Raw genomic sequence first — 20,451 nt, 5'->3', positions numbered from 1 at the left:
AAAAACTTAATTTTACGAGATTACATTTGAACACATCATGATGACGTTGTAATTTACCTTCACCCAATAGTCATTTTCCTGAGCAGACCGTGAACGCCTCATAATAATAACTCAATGGCACCTCCGTTAACGTTCTTATCTCCGGTATTTATCCAGTCAGGACTGTGCTGCTAACGGCTGCTAACGGCTAACGTTACTAACTCTCCTCCTGTTTGTTGTTCACAGTGTCGCTTTATCAGGAAAAAATATGGTGCACCCCCTCAGGTTTAGTAACGCCACGCTGTTGAGCGCTTTTTTTTCTCTCTCCGCCGTGGCTCCGGTCCCAAACAAACTGAAACATTATACGGCGTGCGTATGCGTCATTGTGCAGCGTAACTGTCGGAAATTATCAATAAGAGGAATCGATAGTCATGGAGTTATGAGATGCCAAGGACTCGGACAGCTACGGTTCTCTATTCCATCACTAGCGTTTTCCCTGCCTGCCAAAGTGGCGGATGATCTGACGATTTTAGCGGGTGCTAATTTCAGACCCTGGTACAAACATTCGTGTTCTCCAGAGGATGAATCGTACTGACTTTGGTGATCCTCTGACTTTTCCTCTAGCGCCACCGTGAGGTTCACATTTGTGTTTTTGAGTGAATTATCTCAACTATTATTGGATGGATTGTGATGCATTGTGATTCACACATCCATGTTCCCATCAGGATGAATTGTAATAACGTGGGTGACCTTTCATCGAGCTAAATATGAATTTGTCCGATACTTTGGAGTATCTTACATACAGTACGTACAAAGCCGCCAGTGTGACTCTATAACTCCTGGTCTTGAGTTTTTTTTAAAGGATCATTTTAAACCATTTTAAAACTCCTAAACAAGTAAGTTGATAAATGAAAGAACATTTTACACAGCAGCAGCCATTAATGCAAAACAAGAAAAGTAAAAAAAAAAGTGAAAACAAATAAGTGCTTTAAAGAGAATAATGTGTGAGACGTGAATCTCTGCTCTCAGTCCGGACTCTAATTGGACGATGAGAGGTGTCCGAGAGGCCCGCTGAGGCTGTTTGGTGTGTGTGTGTCCTGGCAGCATCTATATCTGTGTGTGTGTGTCAGCATTTCGATTTTCTCGCAGCATCCCTCTCTCTTTTCTCTCTCCTCATGAGGAGGAGGAGGAGGAGGTGTCACCGCGGTTACGGTTGCCGGCGGTGACAGGACAGCAGCTGCTCTCTCTCTCCCCCCTTTTCTCTCTCTGTCTCTCTCCCTCCTCATCGGTCCGGATGAAGGAAACTCAGGGGAAATCATCACTATGTTTACTCTGACCCCCCCCATCCCAAGCCACCCACCATCTCTGTCCCATAACCCCCTGCTGCCCCGACCGCCCCCCCCATATCTCTGTTTTCCGCCCCATGATGGTGGTTGTTAGACAGATAGACAGCAGCGCCGCCCCTGCCCCTCCACGCTCTCTTGTAAATTTGTGACCTCCGCTAGCATCCGAAGAAGGAAGAGATAGAGGGGGGAAAATGGCCGGCAATTGGCGGTGATGTGAGGAGGGAGGAGGTGGTGGAGAGGGGGAGTGGGGGGAGTAAAGGCCAGACAATTGGTGGTGAGGGATGCGAGAGAGAGAGAGAGAGGGGATGAAGGGGAGGGGAGAGAAAGAGGCCTTGAGAGGGCGATCAATGCGATGTTCACCTGCCGTCCACCTCCCCAATTTAAAGAGAAGGAGCGCTAACGATTTCCCCGGACGGCTCCTCCGGACTGAGAGGAGAGGAGGCGCCGAGAAACTAGAAAAATTAGGCTTCAGCTTCACCAATGCATATAGATGGGAGGCGAGGCTGTCGGAAAATTAGCTTTTAATGGTGGAATGCATGTAGTTAAAAACAGAAACAAAACAGCTTTTAATATGTGTGGCTGAGAGGAGAGGCACAACGAGCGTTTTAATGCAGAAATGCATGAAAAATTACCGGATAATTGGTGAGATGCATACAGAGAGAGGTTTAATGCAAGAAAAGAGTAGAAAATCAGCTTTTAGTGAATATAAATGGGACAAAGCTGGCTGGAGAATGAATGCACATAGTTGAGAAGAAATAAGTTTTACTGTAATCAACCCAAATGTTAAAGGTTAGTTAGTGTATTCGTTCATGCATCACAAAGAGAGACAGCTGAGAAATCTTATAAAAATTGTTGAGAATTAGTCGGCATTTCTTTTTTTAATGCAGGTAAAAACAAAACTTTGCATAACAAGGCATCTTGAAAATTAGCCGTTACTCTTGAAATGCAAAAACAACCAGAGCTGCCAACTATTAAATTAACCGCCACCTATTTTGATAATCTATTAATCAGAATGTGAGGAGAACATGACCTCCTCTCCACGCCAAATAGATAGAGCCAGAGCAACACAACCTCCTCTCCACGCCAAACAGATAGAGCCAGAGCAACACAACCTCCTCTCCACGCCAAATAGATAGAGCCAGAGCAACACAACCTCCTCTCCACGCCAAACAGATAGAGCCAGAGCAACACAACCTCCTCTCCACGCCAAATAGATAGAGCCAGAGCAACATGACCTCCTCTCCACGCCAAATAGATAGAGCCAGAGCAACACAACCTCCTCTCCACGCCAAATAGATAGAGCCAGAGCAACATGACCTCCTCTCCACGCCAAACAGATAGAGCCAGAGCAACACAACCTCCTCTCCACGCCAAACAGATAGAGCCAGAGCAACACAACCTCCTCTCCACCATGGAACCTTGAGAGAGGACCAGATATTTTTTTTAATTCACAGTTGCTTAGTAAGTAGTCGCTCTTTACACATCCTGGTTCACGATTACGTGGATTAAATACGTATTTTACGTATTTATTATTTACAGTGCATTACTTTTTGTAGGTAGAGCTATGAACGGTGTATGAGAACAGCCTGAAATCAGACAGTTTTGAAGTTGCTAAATGTATTTTTTCACCTTTGATGGAGCTAAGCTAGCAGTTTCCCCCTGCTTCCAGTCTTTATGCTAAGCTACGCTAATCATATCCTGGATTTAGGTCTGTCCTGAGATGAAACTGATTCTCGTCTTTAAGATCTCTAACAAGCGTGTTTCTAAAAGCCTCAGCCAGTTTTTAACAGACACCTGCCTGCCAGTCATGGTGATATAAATCCAGTTTAAAGCCTCGCGGTCCGTGTACGTCGATATATAATTCAGTAGCGTGTTAGTCTGCTAGTCTCGGTCCGTACCGTTCTGCTGTGTTAGATGTCAATATGTCTGTGTAGAAATGTCAGCAGACTAATTCCTGGGCCTCTACTGGACCTGGTGGCCTCACTGATTCTGAATTTGAATTGACTGGGTGTCATTGTCATAATATCAAAGCTATAATAAGACACAGTGATATATGTGACCCCCCCCTCCTCCTCGCTCTGCCTCTGACACATGTAAGTATTCATGTTCCCGCTCTCCTGCCCCGACCTGTCAGCCCTGTCAATATCATTATTCCTCTCTCTAATTGCAGTCAGAGAGGAGGAGGAGGGAGAACGAGGAGGTGGAGGAAGAGAAGGAGAAGAGGAAGGTGATGATTGTCGCTGTAGAGGAGGGCGAGCCTCCCCGGCGTTAGCGGCGGGTCAATATGGCCGACGTGGCGAGGAGAGAAACAGTAGATCTGATCTCAGAGCTGCACTGGGAGCAGCAGCGCCGGTGGAAAGTAAAGTCCAACTCCAGCAGAAGTTCTGTTACTTTACTGATGTTTTACTACAAGTAGACATAAAGTGTCAATCCTCCAGTCCTGGTTGATTCGGCGACACCCTGTTTACTGGTGGTAACAGCAAATATGGTTTAATACAGGCTGTTCTCAGACGCCGTTCGTAGCCATACCTACGAAAAGTGTACTTAATCCACATAATCATGAACCAAGAAGTATAAAAAGCAATAAACGCTGCGTAGGGAGGACCGCTGTTCGTGTCCCGCGTGAAACCAGAAGTCAATGTTGATTTATTTGTCACGTAACTTCCGTACTTAAGTCACGCCACTTCTGTTATTATTTTAACCCAAACCACCATCTTTTCCTAAACCTAACCAAGTAGTTTTATTGCCGCAACCTAACCAGGTCGATCTTTTCCTAAACCTAACGAAGTAGTTTTGTTGGTGGATGTTATCCGGGCTAGTGGGACTTTAGCGTCGGCCTGATGGCAGTACCTGGAAGGATTGGTGGAGGGGGTTAAAGGGGTCCTGCTTGATAAGAGGCCGTACACACGCCGCGTCTTTTGCATGCTGAAATCCATTTCTGTCAATGTAGATGTGCGGCTGGCACACTCAAACGCGAGAGCGACGCCGTCGGGGCGCCCAAGCACCTACTTTCTTTCTTCTGTAAATATCTGGAGGAGCAGTTCATCGTTTTAGTGCAGGACTACTCAGAGCTTTATGATCTGTCCCACGGACTATTTTACTGGTTTCACACTTTCTGTCCGAGTACGTCACAACATCTGGTTGAAAGGTCGACCAGACTGACACGGAGAAGTCAAGCAGTAAAGCTACTGTGAGGGATTTACGGTGCTGGAAATGCATATCAAATGCATACCATACCAAATGCATGCATATCTTTGTTTTGTTGTGTTTAGTTTAGTCAGTGAGGCTTTTACTGCTCATTCAGAGATAGATAGAAACTTAACAGACATTTATATAAATCAAAGTTTTCCAGTTTGCCACTTTAAGTGAGACTTAAATCACAACATGAGGACTATTGGAAGTATTTCCCTTTTCTCTCTGGAGTTGTTTTGCTCACATTTTTCTGAAGCATGTTAACACATGTCTTTAGCTCCTTTATGACCGATGTGGTAACCTCACATGGATAAATGTGCTTTTAATTACTGTATGCAGAACGTTTAATTACCTGCAGGAGAAGGAAAAGGCATTCCTTCTCCTGCTAAGGTGACAGAAACTAACGGGTAAAACTATTTTTGCTGTATGTTCTTGAAGGCAAAACCAGAAACAAGTGAAAAATATCGATAAATATTAATTTTATACATCTTTCTTGATACTTAAAAGTAAAATAAAAAATAAGTGAGACAGTGACAGTCAGGTCTTCAAAACCCTCAAAACCCTTAACTATCAGGTTTCTGCATTAAACAGCAGGTCTGGTTGTGTAAATAAGCAGCTTTTTAATGATCAGCATTCAGACTGGAAACACTCAACGTGACTTAAATAACAACTAAAATATCTCTCCACAAATAGCTCAGACAAATGGACTTTGTAAAGTTACCGAGCGACCGTGTACTTTGTAGAAAAGGAGACATTTTGACTCCAGAAGGCTGAAAGTTCAGACGGCAGTACGTTGTTTTACTGGAGACCGTTTTCCCCTCCAAAGTTTCTGGATTGATTTTCATCCTTTCAACGAGCCACAGACAGAAAACCATTCAATACAAGAAATGTGAGAATGACTTTGCTCTGTTAGAACAATACCGACACTAACAGCATGTTCAGTCCTCCGACTGCAGACCTGCTGCCGCGGCGGTCGCTCACTTAGACTGAACAGAGTCTCGGGGTCACAGTTAAAGGCTGAGAGGAACTACAGCTGTAACGTAGCCGGTGTAGAAAGCTGTATTAATAACAGGAGAATGTATTAATAAATCAGAACTTTTATATCCCAGTACAGTATATGATGTTCATTAACAATGTTTTAGGCCATGCTAGAAGCTCAACAGACGACAATGATGGATCGTCTGTCAGTCGCTCCACCACTTTAAGTAAAATACGTACGTAAACTAGTACTGGGACGATGCATCTACAGTATCTCAGTGCTGATTCGATATGTATTGTGATTTATAAGTATTGCGATTCGATATTGCAATTTATTGCTATTAACTTTTTTAACACTAGACCATGGGGAACAAGTTGAATCACACACTTCTAGGGACTTTTACTTTGGATAATCTCTAAATTAATACAGTAAAAATGTTAAATATATAAAATGTCAGGAATTATTTATTATCCAGCAACCCAAAAACCAAAGAATAAAGACATTCCCCTCACAGATTAGTGGTATTTTCGGTCATGTCATGTTTTATACTTCTGGTGAATATAATCCATCAATCTTATTTCCATAGATGTATTTTGTATATACAGTTCCCTTTGTTAACACCTTATTTTGAAAAGCGGACGTAGTCCCATGTGTCCCAAAAAATACTTTTTCCCATAGACTTTGGGAAAGAGACTTCTGTAACTCAGCGGATAATTTTTTTTTAGGTGAATCAACTTACCAGTATGAACACTCTAATAGTACTTATTTAAAAAAATACGTTTTTAAAGTTGTAAAATGCACCAACAGCTGAATCCAGAGTTATTTCCCTTCCTCCGTTCATGTGAATGAGAGCCAGACCGAGGCTGGAGCGCAAGCCATGACGACGGCGTGACATTGGGACCCCGTGAACCAAGTCATGTGACCAAGCGGACGCTACTCCGCCAAGATCCGGGTACTTTTCCAGACGGAAGTCGAGCCATTTAGGCTTCATGCACCACTGAGCAACTCTCATAGGAATGACCGGAGCCCCGCCTCCAACGCTGGATCCAGTTCTCTTAATACATCCATGACATAGACTCAATTTTAAAAAATGTAAAAAAAATTGCGATACAAAGGTGGATTGCTTATTTTAGTGTTAACAGCGTAACATAACACAACATTTTCCCCCTTTTCAAGGCTCAAAGCCACCAGACTCCGTTGACAGAAACAGTCATTTTACCTCCCTGATGGTTGTAAAACACACTTCATTCAAAATAAAACTCAACAAACTGTCTTTTTGTTCGTCTTTCCACTGTTCCAACAATCACCAGCTCTGGTTTGAGAGTTTGAAAGAGAGACTGAATAAGTAACAGATATAAAAAACACCGTAACATTTTCACTCTTCACTAACCCTGCTGCTGGTATGGGACGGTGCGTCCGGACGCTGAACGTGACGCAGAAAGAAAACAAAACAGAAAGGCCGGTGCAACGGCACGGCATACTGACAATAGGAAAGGACTCGATTGTCTCGAATGCATAAATGCATTTGGGTGGTAAAAGGTTAAACGTGTGCCTGCAGCTATACGGTTGTGTATTAGTTGCTCTGTGGTTAGTTTGTGGTTGTGTGCAGGTTAGCTGGTAGTTCTCTCTCTCTCTCTCTCTCTCTCTCTCTCTCTCCCTCTGATGATGTGTTTGCTGCTGACCTTTAAACAACTCTGTCCCATCATCCTCCTCTTACCGAGGCCTGCAGGGAGCACGCACACACACACACACACACACACACACACACACACACACACACACACAGTTATACAGAGAGAGAGAGAGAGGACGGATAGACAATCCTGCAAACACACACTCATGCATGTAAATAGGCTTTTTGCTGGCAGGGGAATACACACAGTATACATGTGAGAACACACACACACATATATATGAACACACACTCACACACACACACACAGAGAGAAGCATCACTGTCTGAGGTTTGGTGGTAATGAGGCCTGTCATCCTTCCACACAGCCTCTCTCCCTCCCTCTTTCTTTCTTTCTTTTTTCATTGATCCACTAACAGATCCCCAATATAACAACTTGCAGTCGCTGTGGGAGCCTCCCCTCTTTCCTCCTCCTCCTCCTCCTCCTCCTCCTTCCTCCTCCTCCTCCTCGACACGCATCCCTCCGGACCATTTAAAAACCTACCACCACTTTCTCTCTCTCTCCTCCTCTCTGTCTCTCTCTATCGCTTTCTATTTCTCTCTCTCCTTCGTCCTCTGGAAGAACCTCCTCCTCCTCCTCCTCCTCCTCCTCCTCTCCGCTGGTTCGTCGGGTTCAGACAGTCTTGTTATATGGGCTGACAAACGGAGAGTTTCTCTTCGGCGGCGTGCTGAGGAGAGGTGGTGGAGGATGTTTAAGGTGCTAGTTTGTCCGTCCGTTCGTCCGTCTCGCCCGCTGGTCCTCGTGTGGAAAAATAAAACAACAGCAGACAGAAAATCTAGACTCAGCTGAGATGTTTCAGGAGAGAGGGTCAGAAAATGACATTTCTCTGAGTCATATATATATATATATATATATATACTGTATATATACGCTCATCCAAAATAACCTTCTACTCTATAAATGTTAAAGGCGGAAAAATAGAGAGGGTTGTAGGGTTTTATAAATGATATATAAATATATAAATCACTTCTAGACTCTCATATTATTTATCATGGTATGCTAGATTTAAAACTACTAAAACAATCCCGTTTAAATAGCTACGTATGAGCTCATTTTAGGAAGTATAAATGAGAGAGAGGGTCTCGACGCCTTCAGGTTAAAACCAGGCTGAATGTGATTAACCCTCTGAGACCCACAATGGAGCCGTTTCAGTCTTCTTTAGGGGGGTCCAGGGGGTCTTTAGGGGGAGATAGCAGGTCAACAGTAGATGTCACATAGAAGTGGTGTACATCATCTGAAAGCTGAGAATCTGGAGTTTAATTTGAGATGCAGCTCAGCACTGTGGGTCAAATTGTTCTAGTCATGAATCAGAAATAAACAGGATTATTTTAATTCATTAAATAGTGAAAGTGTATAAGGGTTTAGATCAGGGGTCTCCAACAAGTAGCTCGTACCTGACTGTGTCTGAGTGGCTCACTAAAGGTTACAAGAATATGGACATACATTTGATAACACAAAGTCACAATGTAAACCAGATTAAATTTCTATCCAATGAAATTCGGAGACATCGCGCCCCCTTCTCACACTAAATGATTCATTGCCAATCGGCCGACAATTAAACAAGCTGCGCTGCTTTCAGATGTAATGACATCAGCGACGCGGTAACATCCGGCGATGCTAGCAGACCAACAAGCGTACGCCAGATCAGATTAGGGACCATGTGATTATCATAAAGTGGGCATGTCTGTAAAGGGGAGACTCGTGGGTACCCATAGAACCCATTTACATTCACTGATCTGTAGGTCAGAGGTCAAGGGACCCCTTTGAAAATGGACATGACAGTTTTTCCTCGCCAAAATTTAGCGTAACTTTGCAGCGTTATTTAACCTCCTTCACTACAAGCTAGTATGACATGGTTGGTACCGATGGATTCATCAGGTTTTCTAGTTTCATATGATACCAGTATCTTCACTCTAGCTTCAAAACTGAACAACCGACATGAAGTAGAAATCCGGATTATTTTCTTAATTTGTGGAGACCTGACGTTTCAGAGGAGCGTCGTACTGCGGTGAAATATTTCACTGTTTTCTGTCGACTTCCTGTCTTCCTCTGGAGGTTTCTGCTCCGCTCTGACCTTTGTGTTGGGAGATGTTTTCCTCCCCTGTGTGTGTGTGTGTGTGTGTGTGTGAAGGTGTGTGTTTATCTGTTTGTATCTGTGTGTGTGTGTGTTGTAGAACAGGGGAAAACAAATCACCCGCTGTAGTTCTCATTAGCAGCAGTTTTGTGTCAGCTCTGAGAGATCAGCTGTCAGCTCTCGGCCTTCCTCTGCAGCTTCACCTTTTACCGACCGTAATTACACCGTTTAACGCCGACGCCTCTCAAACGGGGCGGCCTGCAGACCCACCACCGGTTCAAATGAGAGAGGGTCTCTGCATTATTCAGGACAAAGTTGAGAGTCTGAATGTAAAGAGCGGATTGTTTTCACACCTGGCAGGTTCAGAGTAAGGATGCGTTCACACCAGATTCAGCTGTGCGGCGACAACACAAGCCTTCGCATTCATTAGAGCGAACAAAAGACGTTAATCATTACAGTCAAAGGGCCGTTACTCGCCCACACCGCCGCACAACCCTGCAGTGAATTGCCACAACGCCGGATCTGGTGTGAATGCAGCCTGATGCCGTATGACTACAGGATCTGGCTGCATCTCGTTCCTGTTGCATTGTGGTTCAGTCACGGCGCCGTCGCTCCTCTAATGTCCACTGGAAACGTTTCAGAAGTAGAGCATCAGTTCAGACTCATTAATAATATACTTTATTGTTGTTTAAGCTTCATGTTTTGTGTTTTTAAGCATAAAGAGGCAACATGTTTCCAGCTCATTTAGATAAGATAATGGATGCTTTGTGGCTGCACCTTATGCTGGGTTCAGACTCTATAGACTGTATATAAGAAGAAGACATAGTCACTGTGACGTCCCCCATTGGTTTGTACACTACAGTTTTGAACCATCTTGGTCTTTGGCCGTCACCAAAACAAAAAGCACAGCAAAACTATTTTAGGTAAGGTTTAGTACACACGGGGCACGAACTGCGGTCTCCTGGGTTAACGTCCGGTGTTTGTTCGACCCATCCACCAACCCCGACCGACTCCTTGCACCGATCCTGTTTCCATTCAGTTGTCAAGCCAATTTTAAGCAAACGTTTGAAATGTTGCAAAAAAGAAACGCGACTGAGGTGCATTTCATAAACTGATTTGGAGCAAATAAACTTGACTACACCGAGTGTAGTTCAGTCAGAGGTTGGCGCTATAGGCTACGCTTTACGCACGGCTGTAATCCGGACAAGAAGTGGACGGTGTGAACTGGAAACAAAACGAGTCGGCTTGGCCATCTAACGAGAGAAAAATGGAGAGAGGTCTTCAGGAGTTTGTTTCAGTTCGGCAAGTTTAAATTGTTCTATCATGTCAGCTAGTATTGGCCACGTTTCATGTTGTTCAGCGATAAAGACAAATGAATGCAATGATTGTAATGCACGCAGTAAGGGCCGCAACAGAACCAACTCTTTTTCGACAAAAGCAAAAAGCACCTCAAGCGAGCATAAAAGCTTTTTTGCGCAATTGATGAAGTTGTATTGAGTTTTGTCGTTTCCATACAGATTTTCTAATGCCATACTTGCACATAACACTATGTTAATGGAAACACGGCTAGTATAACGAAAACGTGAACCGTGGTTCGGACTTTAACGAGTTGACGAGGATCACCTGAACGCTGCATTAAACTAGAACACAACGGGAGAACAGAAATAGGACAGAGACAGATCAGACAAAATAACTGAACATTGTCTCAGATTGTTTTGCAACAGTTTATTGTAGAAAACTCTCCTGTTGGCACTCTTCTTCTGCTGTTACTATAAATAAAGAAAACACAACTCCTGATGTTTGGTACAGAAGTTTAAAATGCTGCATTAACGTCAGAGACAGGAGGAAGATCAGTCAGAACGCTTCTAGATTATAATGCTACCGTGACAGATTCGGGTTAACAGAAATCACAACATTAAAAACAATGACAAAAGATCAAATTACAACAAACCTCTAACACAAAGTAGGCTACAAGGTTTAAATCCTTATTGACAGGACAGCTACAGTATTAGTAGAACAGTATTAATACCCACTGACACACTTTTTGAGCATTTTCCTTCCTGTGCAATTTGTGCTGTAGTTTTTGCAAACATGATATGTTGCATAATAATAATAATAATAATAATAATGATAATAATAATAATGCATCAGGAAGAAAAGATCTCCATTTAATGAAAACATGAGACAGTACATTTTCATTTTCAATGATGGAAAGATAGAACAAATAAAGTGCAATAATGGCATTTGACACTTCTACACACTGCTACAGAGTTCTTCTTTTGCATATGTTTGTAGTTGAGATATTATAGATATTGATAAGATGCATAGAAAGTGCAAGCAAATTTGGCAAATAAAGACAGATTTTGGCAATGAGAGATTTAAGAGGAGCTACATAGTTCTGTAAGTGCAAATTTCCACGATGTCACAGTCACAGTTCATGGTTCTGTTTGATACAGACGTTTAGGGATCATCCACTAAAACCACATGAACCACAGTGAACCTGATGAGTACCGACCTCTCTGCATAGAGTCTGTCACTATCTTTTTGAGATTTAAGGTTTTCACCTGCGTATGGAAAATAGTATGACATGCAAATGTTTGTGTATTCCTTTACCGTCTATGATGACTTTAACTTTGTGTCTGTTCCTCTCTCACTGAGCTTCAAACCAAGTTACAGTTGTACCTTTAAGTGGATTTCTAATTACCACTAATCTTTTTCTTTGACCTGTTTCCTGTTGAAAGTTGATATAAATCTTCCCGTCACAGACAACTGTTTGACATCACTGTGTGATATGTTCTGTTTATAACTGAAAATATATCTACATAACTGTTTGTTAGCATGCCAGCATTAACAAGCGTGGAGTATGTTCCAATCCGCGTACTTCCGTACTTACACTTACTATTTTGAGTGCATAAGTGCGATCACACTGTGAAGTACGGCAAAATGCAGTGCACTCAAAGTACCTGGATGACTCAAAACGGTCAGATCGTTGAGTGTGGAACGCTGGACTACGTAGCGGAAGTGGCGGGACCACGACTAATATTCAAACAGACGTAGATAAGAGAATAAAACAATACGTAAACATACCGGAACATTTTCAGCCAACAGGAGGACACATCGTAGGCGGCGACGTTGGAAACGTAATTTCCACTCTGCTTTCATTTTTTTCTTCAACAAAGCAGGCAGATATTTTGGCGGGTAGTGGACGGGGAAAACCTGAAGGAGGCGGCAGCAACACAAAGGAGGCCAGCTGCCGTAAAACCCAGAAGAAGAAGAAGATATTTTGGCGGGTAGCGAGCCGCGGTCAAATGTTGCGATCGTGATTACCGGTCAGTGCGCCGCAGAGTATTCGATTTGAGACGACCCTACCCCGTTGAAATTCACTCACTACTCAAGTAAGTACAGAGTGCACACAGTGCACTACATTGAAGTGTACTTCTGGAAGTACGTGGATTGGAACACACTCCATGTAACATGTCACAGTTAGCATGTGAACATGTTAACGTTCAGGATGCCTCGTGTTCACGTTAGCTCGCTAATAGGGCCGAGTATTGCGGTTTAGTTTATACGCAAGTTAGCCCGCTACAACGGCAACCGATAACATAAAAATGTCTGCCGCTCTGACCACCCTGCTACGTTGATTTGAAACTCTATTGATATTCTATTTCTATAGTTTGTGTTTTCTTTTACTATCTTTTCTTTGACCTGTTTCCTGTTGACAGAAAGTTGATATATAGATATATAAATAGTTTGACATCACTGTGTGATATGTTCTGTTAATATTTTCTGTTTATTGCATAAAGTAGAAATCAATCAGAAGAAAGTTAAGTTAGCATGCCGGCATTAGGAAGCCTACTGTTATCATGCTACAACTAGATATTAGCATGCCAACATTTAGTAAACATGTTAACGTTCAGGATGCCTCGTGTTCACGTCCTCACGTCCTCGTGTTCACGTCCTCGTGTTCATGTTAGCTCGCTAAAAGGGCTGAAAGTTGAACATCAATACGTTTTTGGTATCAAACTAAACGCGTCCGTAGCACCGAGTATCCAAAGCTTTCAGATATTGAACGCTGGAATTGAATGCATGGTCAGAAGTCGTTGATTTATTGTTGATTTATTGTTTGTTTGTTTGTTTTTCTGTTGTTTTTTGTTCCCTTTAATTGCTTTGGATCTGAATTACATATTTGTTTTTACGTTGTGATGTAGTGGTTTTGTCCGGAACCCAGGAAGAGTAGTTTCAACCTTGATAATAACTAATGGGGATTCTGGGTAAATAAATAAAAACTATATATATTAGCTTTGTTTAGCTTCTTTGATGAAATGTTTCCTGAACATTGTTTGATCATATTTGTACAGATCTGTTTGTAATTTGTAGTTTACATGTTTATATATTGTATTAAAGTATTAAATATGTAATTGTTTTGTATCAACAGGTAAACTCAGGTGTTTTATCAGAAGATTTCGATCAATACTCAGCCCTACTTGCTAGTGTTTTAGTGTTAGCACGTTAACATGCAAAAGTAATGTTTGTCAAACTGGACTTGTGTTTGATCCCCAGCGTCTTTGTGTTCTACAGTAAAGTGTGGTTAACGGCGGCGTCTACCAGCCCTCCACCTCCACCACGAAGGGCTCTTTGACGGGGATCCTGCCGCTGTTGACGATCACACACTCGGTGTACGGAAGGTTCCTGTCGTTGGTGTCCTGGAGCTCGATGGTGTGAACCACAGACTGCCGGAGGAGACGGAGCACAAGCAGGTTAGACATGATACAGATTTCATCCTGTTAAACCTCGTTACAGATAATGTTTGGTTTGGTTATGGACGGAAGCTCAGCAGTGCCAAAGTTCAATCACTTTCCTCACAAATTCCAATTTAGACCTCGTTCAGAACGAACTATTCTCAGCACTTACTGTAATTCTTTGTGGAGCTTTCAGCAGCTTTTAAGTGCGCTGTCTGAGTGAAGGCATGCAGGCAGAGGAGCAGTGACTACGGCCACAAGCGAGCGCGCATATGCGAGTGCGCATGTGTCCCGACCCGGTACATTTATACGCTTAAAAAGTTACAAACATTCCCTTTAAAAGAGGGCAGGACTTTACCTGCCTGCACTGCTTCCTGTGGGCGGAGCCTCTGAATCTATACAGGAAGTAGCTCACCTGTAGCACAACTTCCTGAACCAGGAAGCAGGCAGACCTCATGTGGATTCACTTTTCCCCCTCAATAGTTAATGAACTGTAAGTTTTGTTTGTTTTTATAGTTTAAGAATTAATTTATTCATGAGTTTAGTAACTTGTCTCATCCGTCCTCAGACTCCATCCAGCCAACTCCATCTGTCTGGATCTGTAATCTCTCCACATGTCACATCAAACCTCCCTTTCTCTTTAAAGCAGCATGCAGCAGATGAGTGGAAAGTGTGTGCCGGTCCACCCACCATCCCGTCCAGGACTTTGCCAAAAACCACGTGTTTTCCGTCCAGCCACGGCGCTCTGGCCGCCAGGATGAAGAACTGCGATCCGTTGGTGTCCGGCCCGGCGTTGGCCATACTCACCTGGTACATCAACACACACACACACACACACACACACACACACACACACACACACACACACACACACACACACACACACACACACACACACACACACACACACACACACACACACACACACACACACACACACACACACACACACAAGTCTCACTTTCACAACACCATATATCATCTTTTAACAGGTTCTGTTCAGGTTTTAGTCAACAAGCTGCTCCTCCCATCAAGAGAAAGGAGAATCATAATAGAAAAATGTAGCATTTCAAAACATTTTGCCTTTTTATTCCTAAATATTGAGGTGAAAAACAGAAATGTAAACGTGTGTGAGCTCACCCAGCCGGCTCCCAAATGCTTCAGTTTGAAGTTTTCATCTGCAAAAGTTGTTCCGTAGATGCTGTGACCTGGATGGAGAGAAAGTTTGGTCACTTTCAGGTGGTGACACAGTTTACACCAAATTCTAAAATCTCTATAAATATATATATATATATTATTTTTTTTTTCAAATATGATTTTTATTGTTTCCTTCACCGACCTAAAAAAAGGCAGTCCAATGTGTTTTATGGATGAATATTCACAAAAACTATAAATAAATAAAATAAAATAAATTAAACAAATATAAGTTTATAAATTAAATTAAACAGATAAACAAAAATAAAATTAAATAAATACATATAAATATATTTAATTAAATTAAACAAATACAAATAAATAAATTAAACAAATATAAATAAATTGAATTAAATCAAACAAATAAATATGAATAAATTAATTTAAATAAAACAAATTAAATTAAATTAAACAAATAAAATAGATTAATTAAATTAAATTAAACAAATATAAATAAATAAATAAGACAAAAACAACAGGTATAAATAAGCAGAATGGACAAATGAAATACAAATTGTAAAAGCTACATCAACGTTAAAAATAAAAAATACTTAAAAAAAAATATTAAAAATGTTTTTTTTTACATTCTGTAACTTTTATTTTGCATCTTATCTCATTAACATAAAAGTTACAAACTACTGCACTGATATTTTTTGGCACAAATGGGCAAAGGGCCCATTTGTGCAATAAGTGCAATAAACACCTACTAATGAGCTAGACAGCGCTGTGTGTGAAACAGCATATATTATTGAGTGTTTGAGCAAACGGATGGAGAGCAGAGACGTGGATCATATTGCAGGAGGAGTTTGACGAGTTTCTGTGGATGTTTTGATGCTTTTTTCTAATGTGAACGGTTTGAATTCAGCGTAAAAGCCAACAGAACATCCGTGTTTGATATTTAAAAGATGTACGTTTGTCAGAGTCTGACCTCCAGTTCCGTCTCCAGCTGTGAAGTCTCCTCCCTGGATCATGAAGTCCTTGATGACTCGGTGGAACTTTGTCCCTTTGTAGCCGTAACCTTTCTGCAGAGACACGCATCAAACTTCATGTCTTTGTATGCACCATATATATATATATATATATATAAACACACACATGCAATACACAACCAAACTAAGTATTTTTGGGCCTCATGCCAGATGTGCATAGTATTTTTTAGAAAGTTTTTTTTGTGTATTTCCGTCCCTTCTTTGGCTCTGAAGAGTAAAGTAGCTGCTCAGCGGTAACCCTTTGAGCTGAGCATGTCTCAGTCTTCTTCTGGGGAGAAGCAGCACATGGCGGCTCTACGCTGTGCTGCCCAATAATACAATAATACAATAATACCAGCGTAGGTCGGGGGACTTTAAACCCCCCCACCTCTCTCATAAGGGAGGTAAAGTGGAGTAACACGGAGCCCAGACTGTCTGGTGTTCCAGATCAAGTTGGTAAATATGTTCTTAAATCTTTGAAGTGAAGCTCAGTATGATTCAGTGTTAAGTTCCAGAAAGATTTATCTCAACTATTTTACTTCTACGTTGTGATGAAGTGCAGTCTGTAAAGTTTCCTCCCGATGGAGAAACTTCCTGGAGTTTACAGTGAATATATTTATCTTATTTTATGCATAAAATACGTTACAAATCTGAAGGAATACTTCCAGAGGAAGACTGAATGATATACGCGGTGATGGCAGAGTTTCAGTGTGTGTGAGAGTGTGTGTGTGTGTTTGTACCATCAGCCTACCTCTCCGGTTGCCAGGGCGACAAAGTTATTGACAGTGAGTGGGACGACCTCCCCAAAAAGGCCGACTACGATCCGTCCCACCTCGTGACCCGCCACCGTGATGTCAAAAAACACCTGAGAGAGAGAGAGAGAGAAACGCTGTCAATCAATCAGACGGGAAGGGAACAGAGACTTTTACAGTTAGTGGACATTTTTCCATTTTTCTACGCTTTGACATTTAAAAAGAAAACATTGAATTTGTAACTTTTGACTACTTCACTTCACTACAGCTGCAAATTAGGCAGAAAGTAGGGCTGGGCGATATGGAGAAAATGAAATACCTCGGTATCGATATAGTGATCATATTGTAAAGTTGACCATTGGTGCTTTTACTAATATTTACACAATAATATTTTTGATAAATAATCATCAGTACTGTGGATATAATGACCAAGAGGGTAAAGACAAATAATAGAAGAGCTAGAACAATAACTAGAAAATGACATCACTTTACTGTAACGCAGCCTGCAACCTGCAGTCTGCAGCCTGCAACCTGCAGCCTGCAGCCTGCAACCTGCAACCTGCAACCTGCCGTTTGAGCTCGTCTGCTGCACGTCTACGATGACAATAATGGATTTGAGGCCACAAAAAACACGACTTGTGAACAGGAACAGCTCCTTAAACCAGGAAGAGAAGACACTTATGCCATATTACGATATCTAAAATCAAAGATGATATCTAGTCTCATTATGGATATATTGCCCAGCCCTAGTGGAAAGTAACTAAGTACAATTTTGAGGAACTGTCCTTGTGCTTTACTTTAGTATTTGCATTTTATGCTACTTTATACTCATCTACATTTCAGAGGCAAATGTTGTACTTTTACTCCACTTTACTTATTTGATAACTTTAGTTACTTTGCAAATTCAGATTATTAATACTGAATATAATCAATAAATAATGATGTCATTATTGATCCCCAGGGGGAAACTAACAAGCTACGCAGCAGTATATAAAGCAATATGGGCCTATATAAATATATATATATCAATAAAGTATTTCTGATTCTGATATATACATAAATTAAAAGTAGCTCCACTTTTATCAGACAAAATGTTGACGGAACACAAGTTTAAACTTTTACTACGTGACCTTGTGATTTGCGTTGAATAGCTGTAATGAATATATGGAGACGATTCACTCTAATATTTCTGTCTAAATAACTCATTTACTGCAAACACTCCTACGATATACTACAGGACATGGAAATGAAGGTTCCCATTATTTCACAATAAGAGCCCGTGTTGACAGACCAGGGTTCAGTCAGTACATGATGCGGGTTCACTATATTAAAGTGATGCATTAAAATACACAGCATCTATTGGGGTGTATTCAGGTCAGGTCCTGCAGGCACGCGCACTGTCACTGCGCACTAACATCATCTGAACGGACACGTGTACAGATGTGCGTGCATCTCTTTATTCTGGAAACATCTGTAAATCTTCCGGTCCAGGCCTCCCCCCCCCGCTGGTACCGGACCTACCGGACCTACCGGACACGTCAGCTGCTGTGTGTGTATGCGCGTGCTCGTGCTGTTGTGCTATCCACGCTCCGGGAGCGCGCACAGAGAGAGAAGACGCGCTCCTCCTCCAGGAGACTAGAGGAGACTAGAGGAGACTAGGATAGAGGAGAGGAGACGGATTGATGGTAATATCTGCAGCAGCTCATCACTCACCTTCTCCGTGACTCTCGGTCCGGTCCGGGACGCTCCGCCGGTTACCGGCTGAACACCGGCCGCAGAGAGGACGAGCAGAGCGGACAGGACGGGGACGATCCACCGGAGGAGCTCCATCTTTAACCGGAGAGGAGGAAGTCACAGCGAGTCCCAGCTGGGCGGCTGGCCGGGAAACAGCGCTCCTAACCCGGATACATCACCAGACCACTCCCCCTCTGGGCTGGACCCGGATCAACTACCGCCCACTGAGGAGAGGAGGAGAGGAGAGAGAGGGGAGGAGACAAGGATAGAGGAGATGAAGAGAATAGGAGACAAGGATAGAGGAGAGGAAGAGAGGATGAGACAAGGATAGAGGAGAGGAGAGGAAGAGAGAGGAGGAGAGAAGAGGAGACAAGGAGGGGAGGAAGAGAGGGGAGGAGAGGAGACAAGAATAGAGGAGAGAGGAGGAGAGAAGAGAGGAGGAGAGGAGATAAGGATAGAGGAGAGGAGGGGAGGAAGAGAGGGGAGGAGAGGAGACAAGGAGGGGAGGAAGAGAGGGGAGGAGAGGAGACAAGGAGGGGAGGAGAGGAGATGAGGAGAGGAGAGGAGTCAAGGAGGGGAGGAAGAGAGAAGAGGAGAGGAGGAGAGAAGAGGATACAAGGAGGGGAGGAAGAGAGGGTAGGAGAGGAGACAAGGATAGAGGAGAGGAGAGGAGGGGAGGAAGAGAAGGGAGGAGAAGAGACAAGGATATAGGAGAGGAGAGGAGAGGAGGAGAGGAGATAAGGATAGAGGAGAGGAAACAAGAATAGAGTAGAGGAAGAGAGGAGGAGACAAGGATGGAGGAGAGGAGATAAGGAGAGAGGATTAAAGGGAAATAAATGAGAGGAGAGGAAACAAGGAGAGGATATACAGGAAGAAGGAAAGGAGATAGGAAAATAAATGAGAGGGAAGGAAAGAAAATGAGAGGAAACAAGGAGAGGAGATAAGAAGGAGAGGAAGAGAGGACAGGAGGAGAGGAGACAAGACGAGGGGAGAGGATTTTAGGGAAAGAGGAGAGGAGGAGAGGAGAGCAACAGAATAGAAAAGGGAAAACAAGGAGGGAGGATGAAACAAAAACAAGTAGGGAGACAAGGAGAGAGAAGAGGAATCAAGGAGAGGAGACAAGGTTAAGGAGATGAGGAAACAGAGAGGAGAGGAAATGAGGAAACAAGGAAAGGAGACAAAAGAAGATGAGAGGAAATTAGGAGAAAAAGGGATGAAAGAGCTAAAAGAGAGATGAAGATATGAAAAAATACTAAACTAAAGAAAACACAGTAAATAAAAACACAAACTTTAAACTCCCTCAAAACAAAAATATCACAGAGGAAACAAACTCTGTTGGTGGTTCCCAACCTGTGGGTCGAGACCCTCCGGTGGCCTCCTGATGAGCAGGAGGAGGTCCTGAGACAGAAGAATCATAAAGGTTATCAGTTCTGTTGCTGTTGACCTTTAACCCCCCGAGCTGAGAGAAACAGGAACACCTGAGAGTTTCATCGTTTGTAGTAACAAGCAGAATATAATGTATGTCACACCTGTCAGCCTCAACACACCTGGAACATACAAGTACATATATAACATACATATACAGCCTCAACACACCTGGAACATACAAGTACATATATAACATACATATACAGCCTCAACACACCTGGAACAAACAAGTACATATACAACATACATATACAGCCTCAACACACCTGGAACATACAAGTACATACACTGTAAAAAAAACAAAAGTTTTTTTATAATTTTTTTCAAGAAATTAAAATTTTGTTATCTGTATTTTCAAAATGACAGAAACAA

General features: G+C 42.4%; 1 protein-coding gene and 1 long non-coding RNA gene across 4 annotated transcripts in view; one reads left to right on the top strand and one right to left on the bottom strand.

The window, feature by feature from the left end:
- LOC141770006 (uncharacterized) overlaps window positions 1–20,451 on the top strand; it is a 207,802-nt gene that overhangs the window by 18,774 nt on the left and 168,577 nt on the right. The window lies entirely within an intron of this gene.
- ppic (peptidylprolyl isomerase C) lies at window positions 10,975–18,836 on the bottom strand. 3 transcript variants are annotated; one of them, XR_012594368.1, is made up of 7 exons: window positions 18,631–18,836; window positions 16,917–17,030; window positions 16,126–16,219; window positions 15,144–15,211; window positions 14,694–14,810; window positions 12,299–13,994; window positions 10,975–12,217 (listed from the first exon to the last, which is right to left on the bottom strand). XR_012594368.1 is itself a non-coding variant. In XM_074639585.1 (6 exons), the coding sequence occupies exons 1-6, from the start codon at window positions 18,745–18,747 to the stop codon at window positions 13,866–13,868; spliced, it is 639 nt and encodes a 212-aa protein (XP_074495686.1). In that variant the 5' UTR covers window positions 18,748–18,836; the 3' UTR covers window positions 10,975–13,865. The 3 variants fall into 3 exon arrangements, 1 of the variants encoding a protein (XP_074495686.1); XR_012594367.1 differs by having other exon boundaries at window positions 10,975–12,227; window positions 12,314–13,994; XM_074639585.1 differs by having other exon boundaries at window positions 10,975–13,994.

Source organism: Sebastes fasciatus, chromosome 6 (assembly GCF_043250625.1).
Source record: "Sebastes fasciatus isolate fSebFas1 chromosome 6, fSebFas1.pri, whole genome shotgun sequence".
In the NCBI taxonomy this organism is placed as follows: Eukaryota; Metazoa; Chordata; class Actinopteri; order Perciformes; family Sebastidae; genus Sebastes; species Sebastes fasciatus.
The sequence above is the reverse complement of the archived record's forward strand: the minus strand, read 5'-3'. Positions and strand labels throughout refer to the sequence as shown.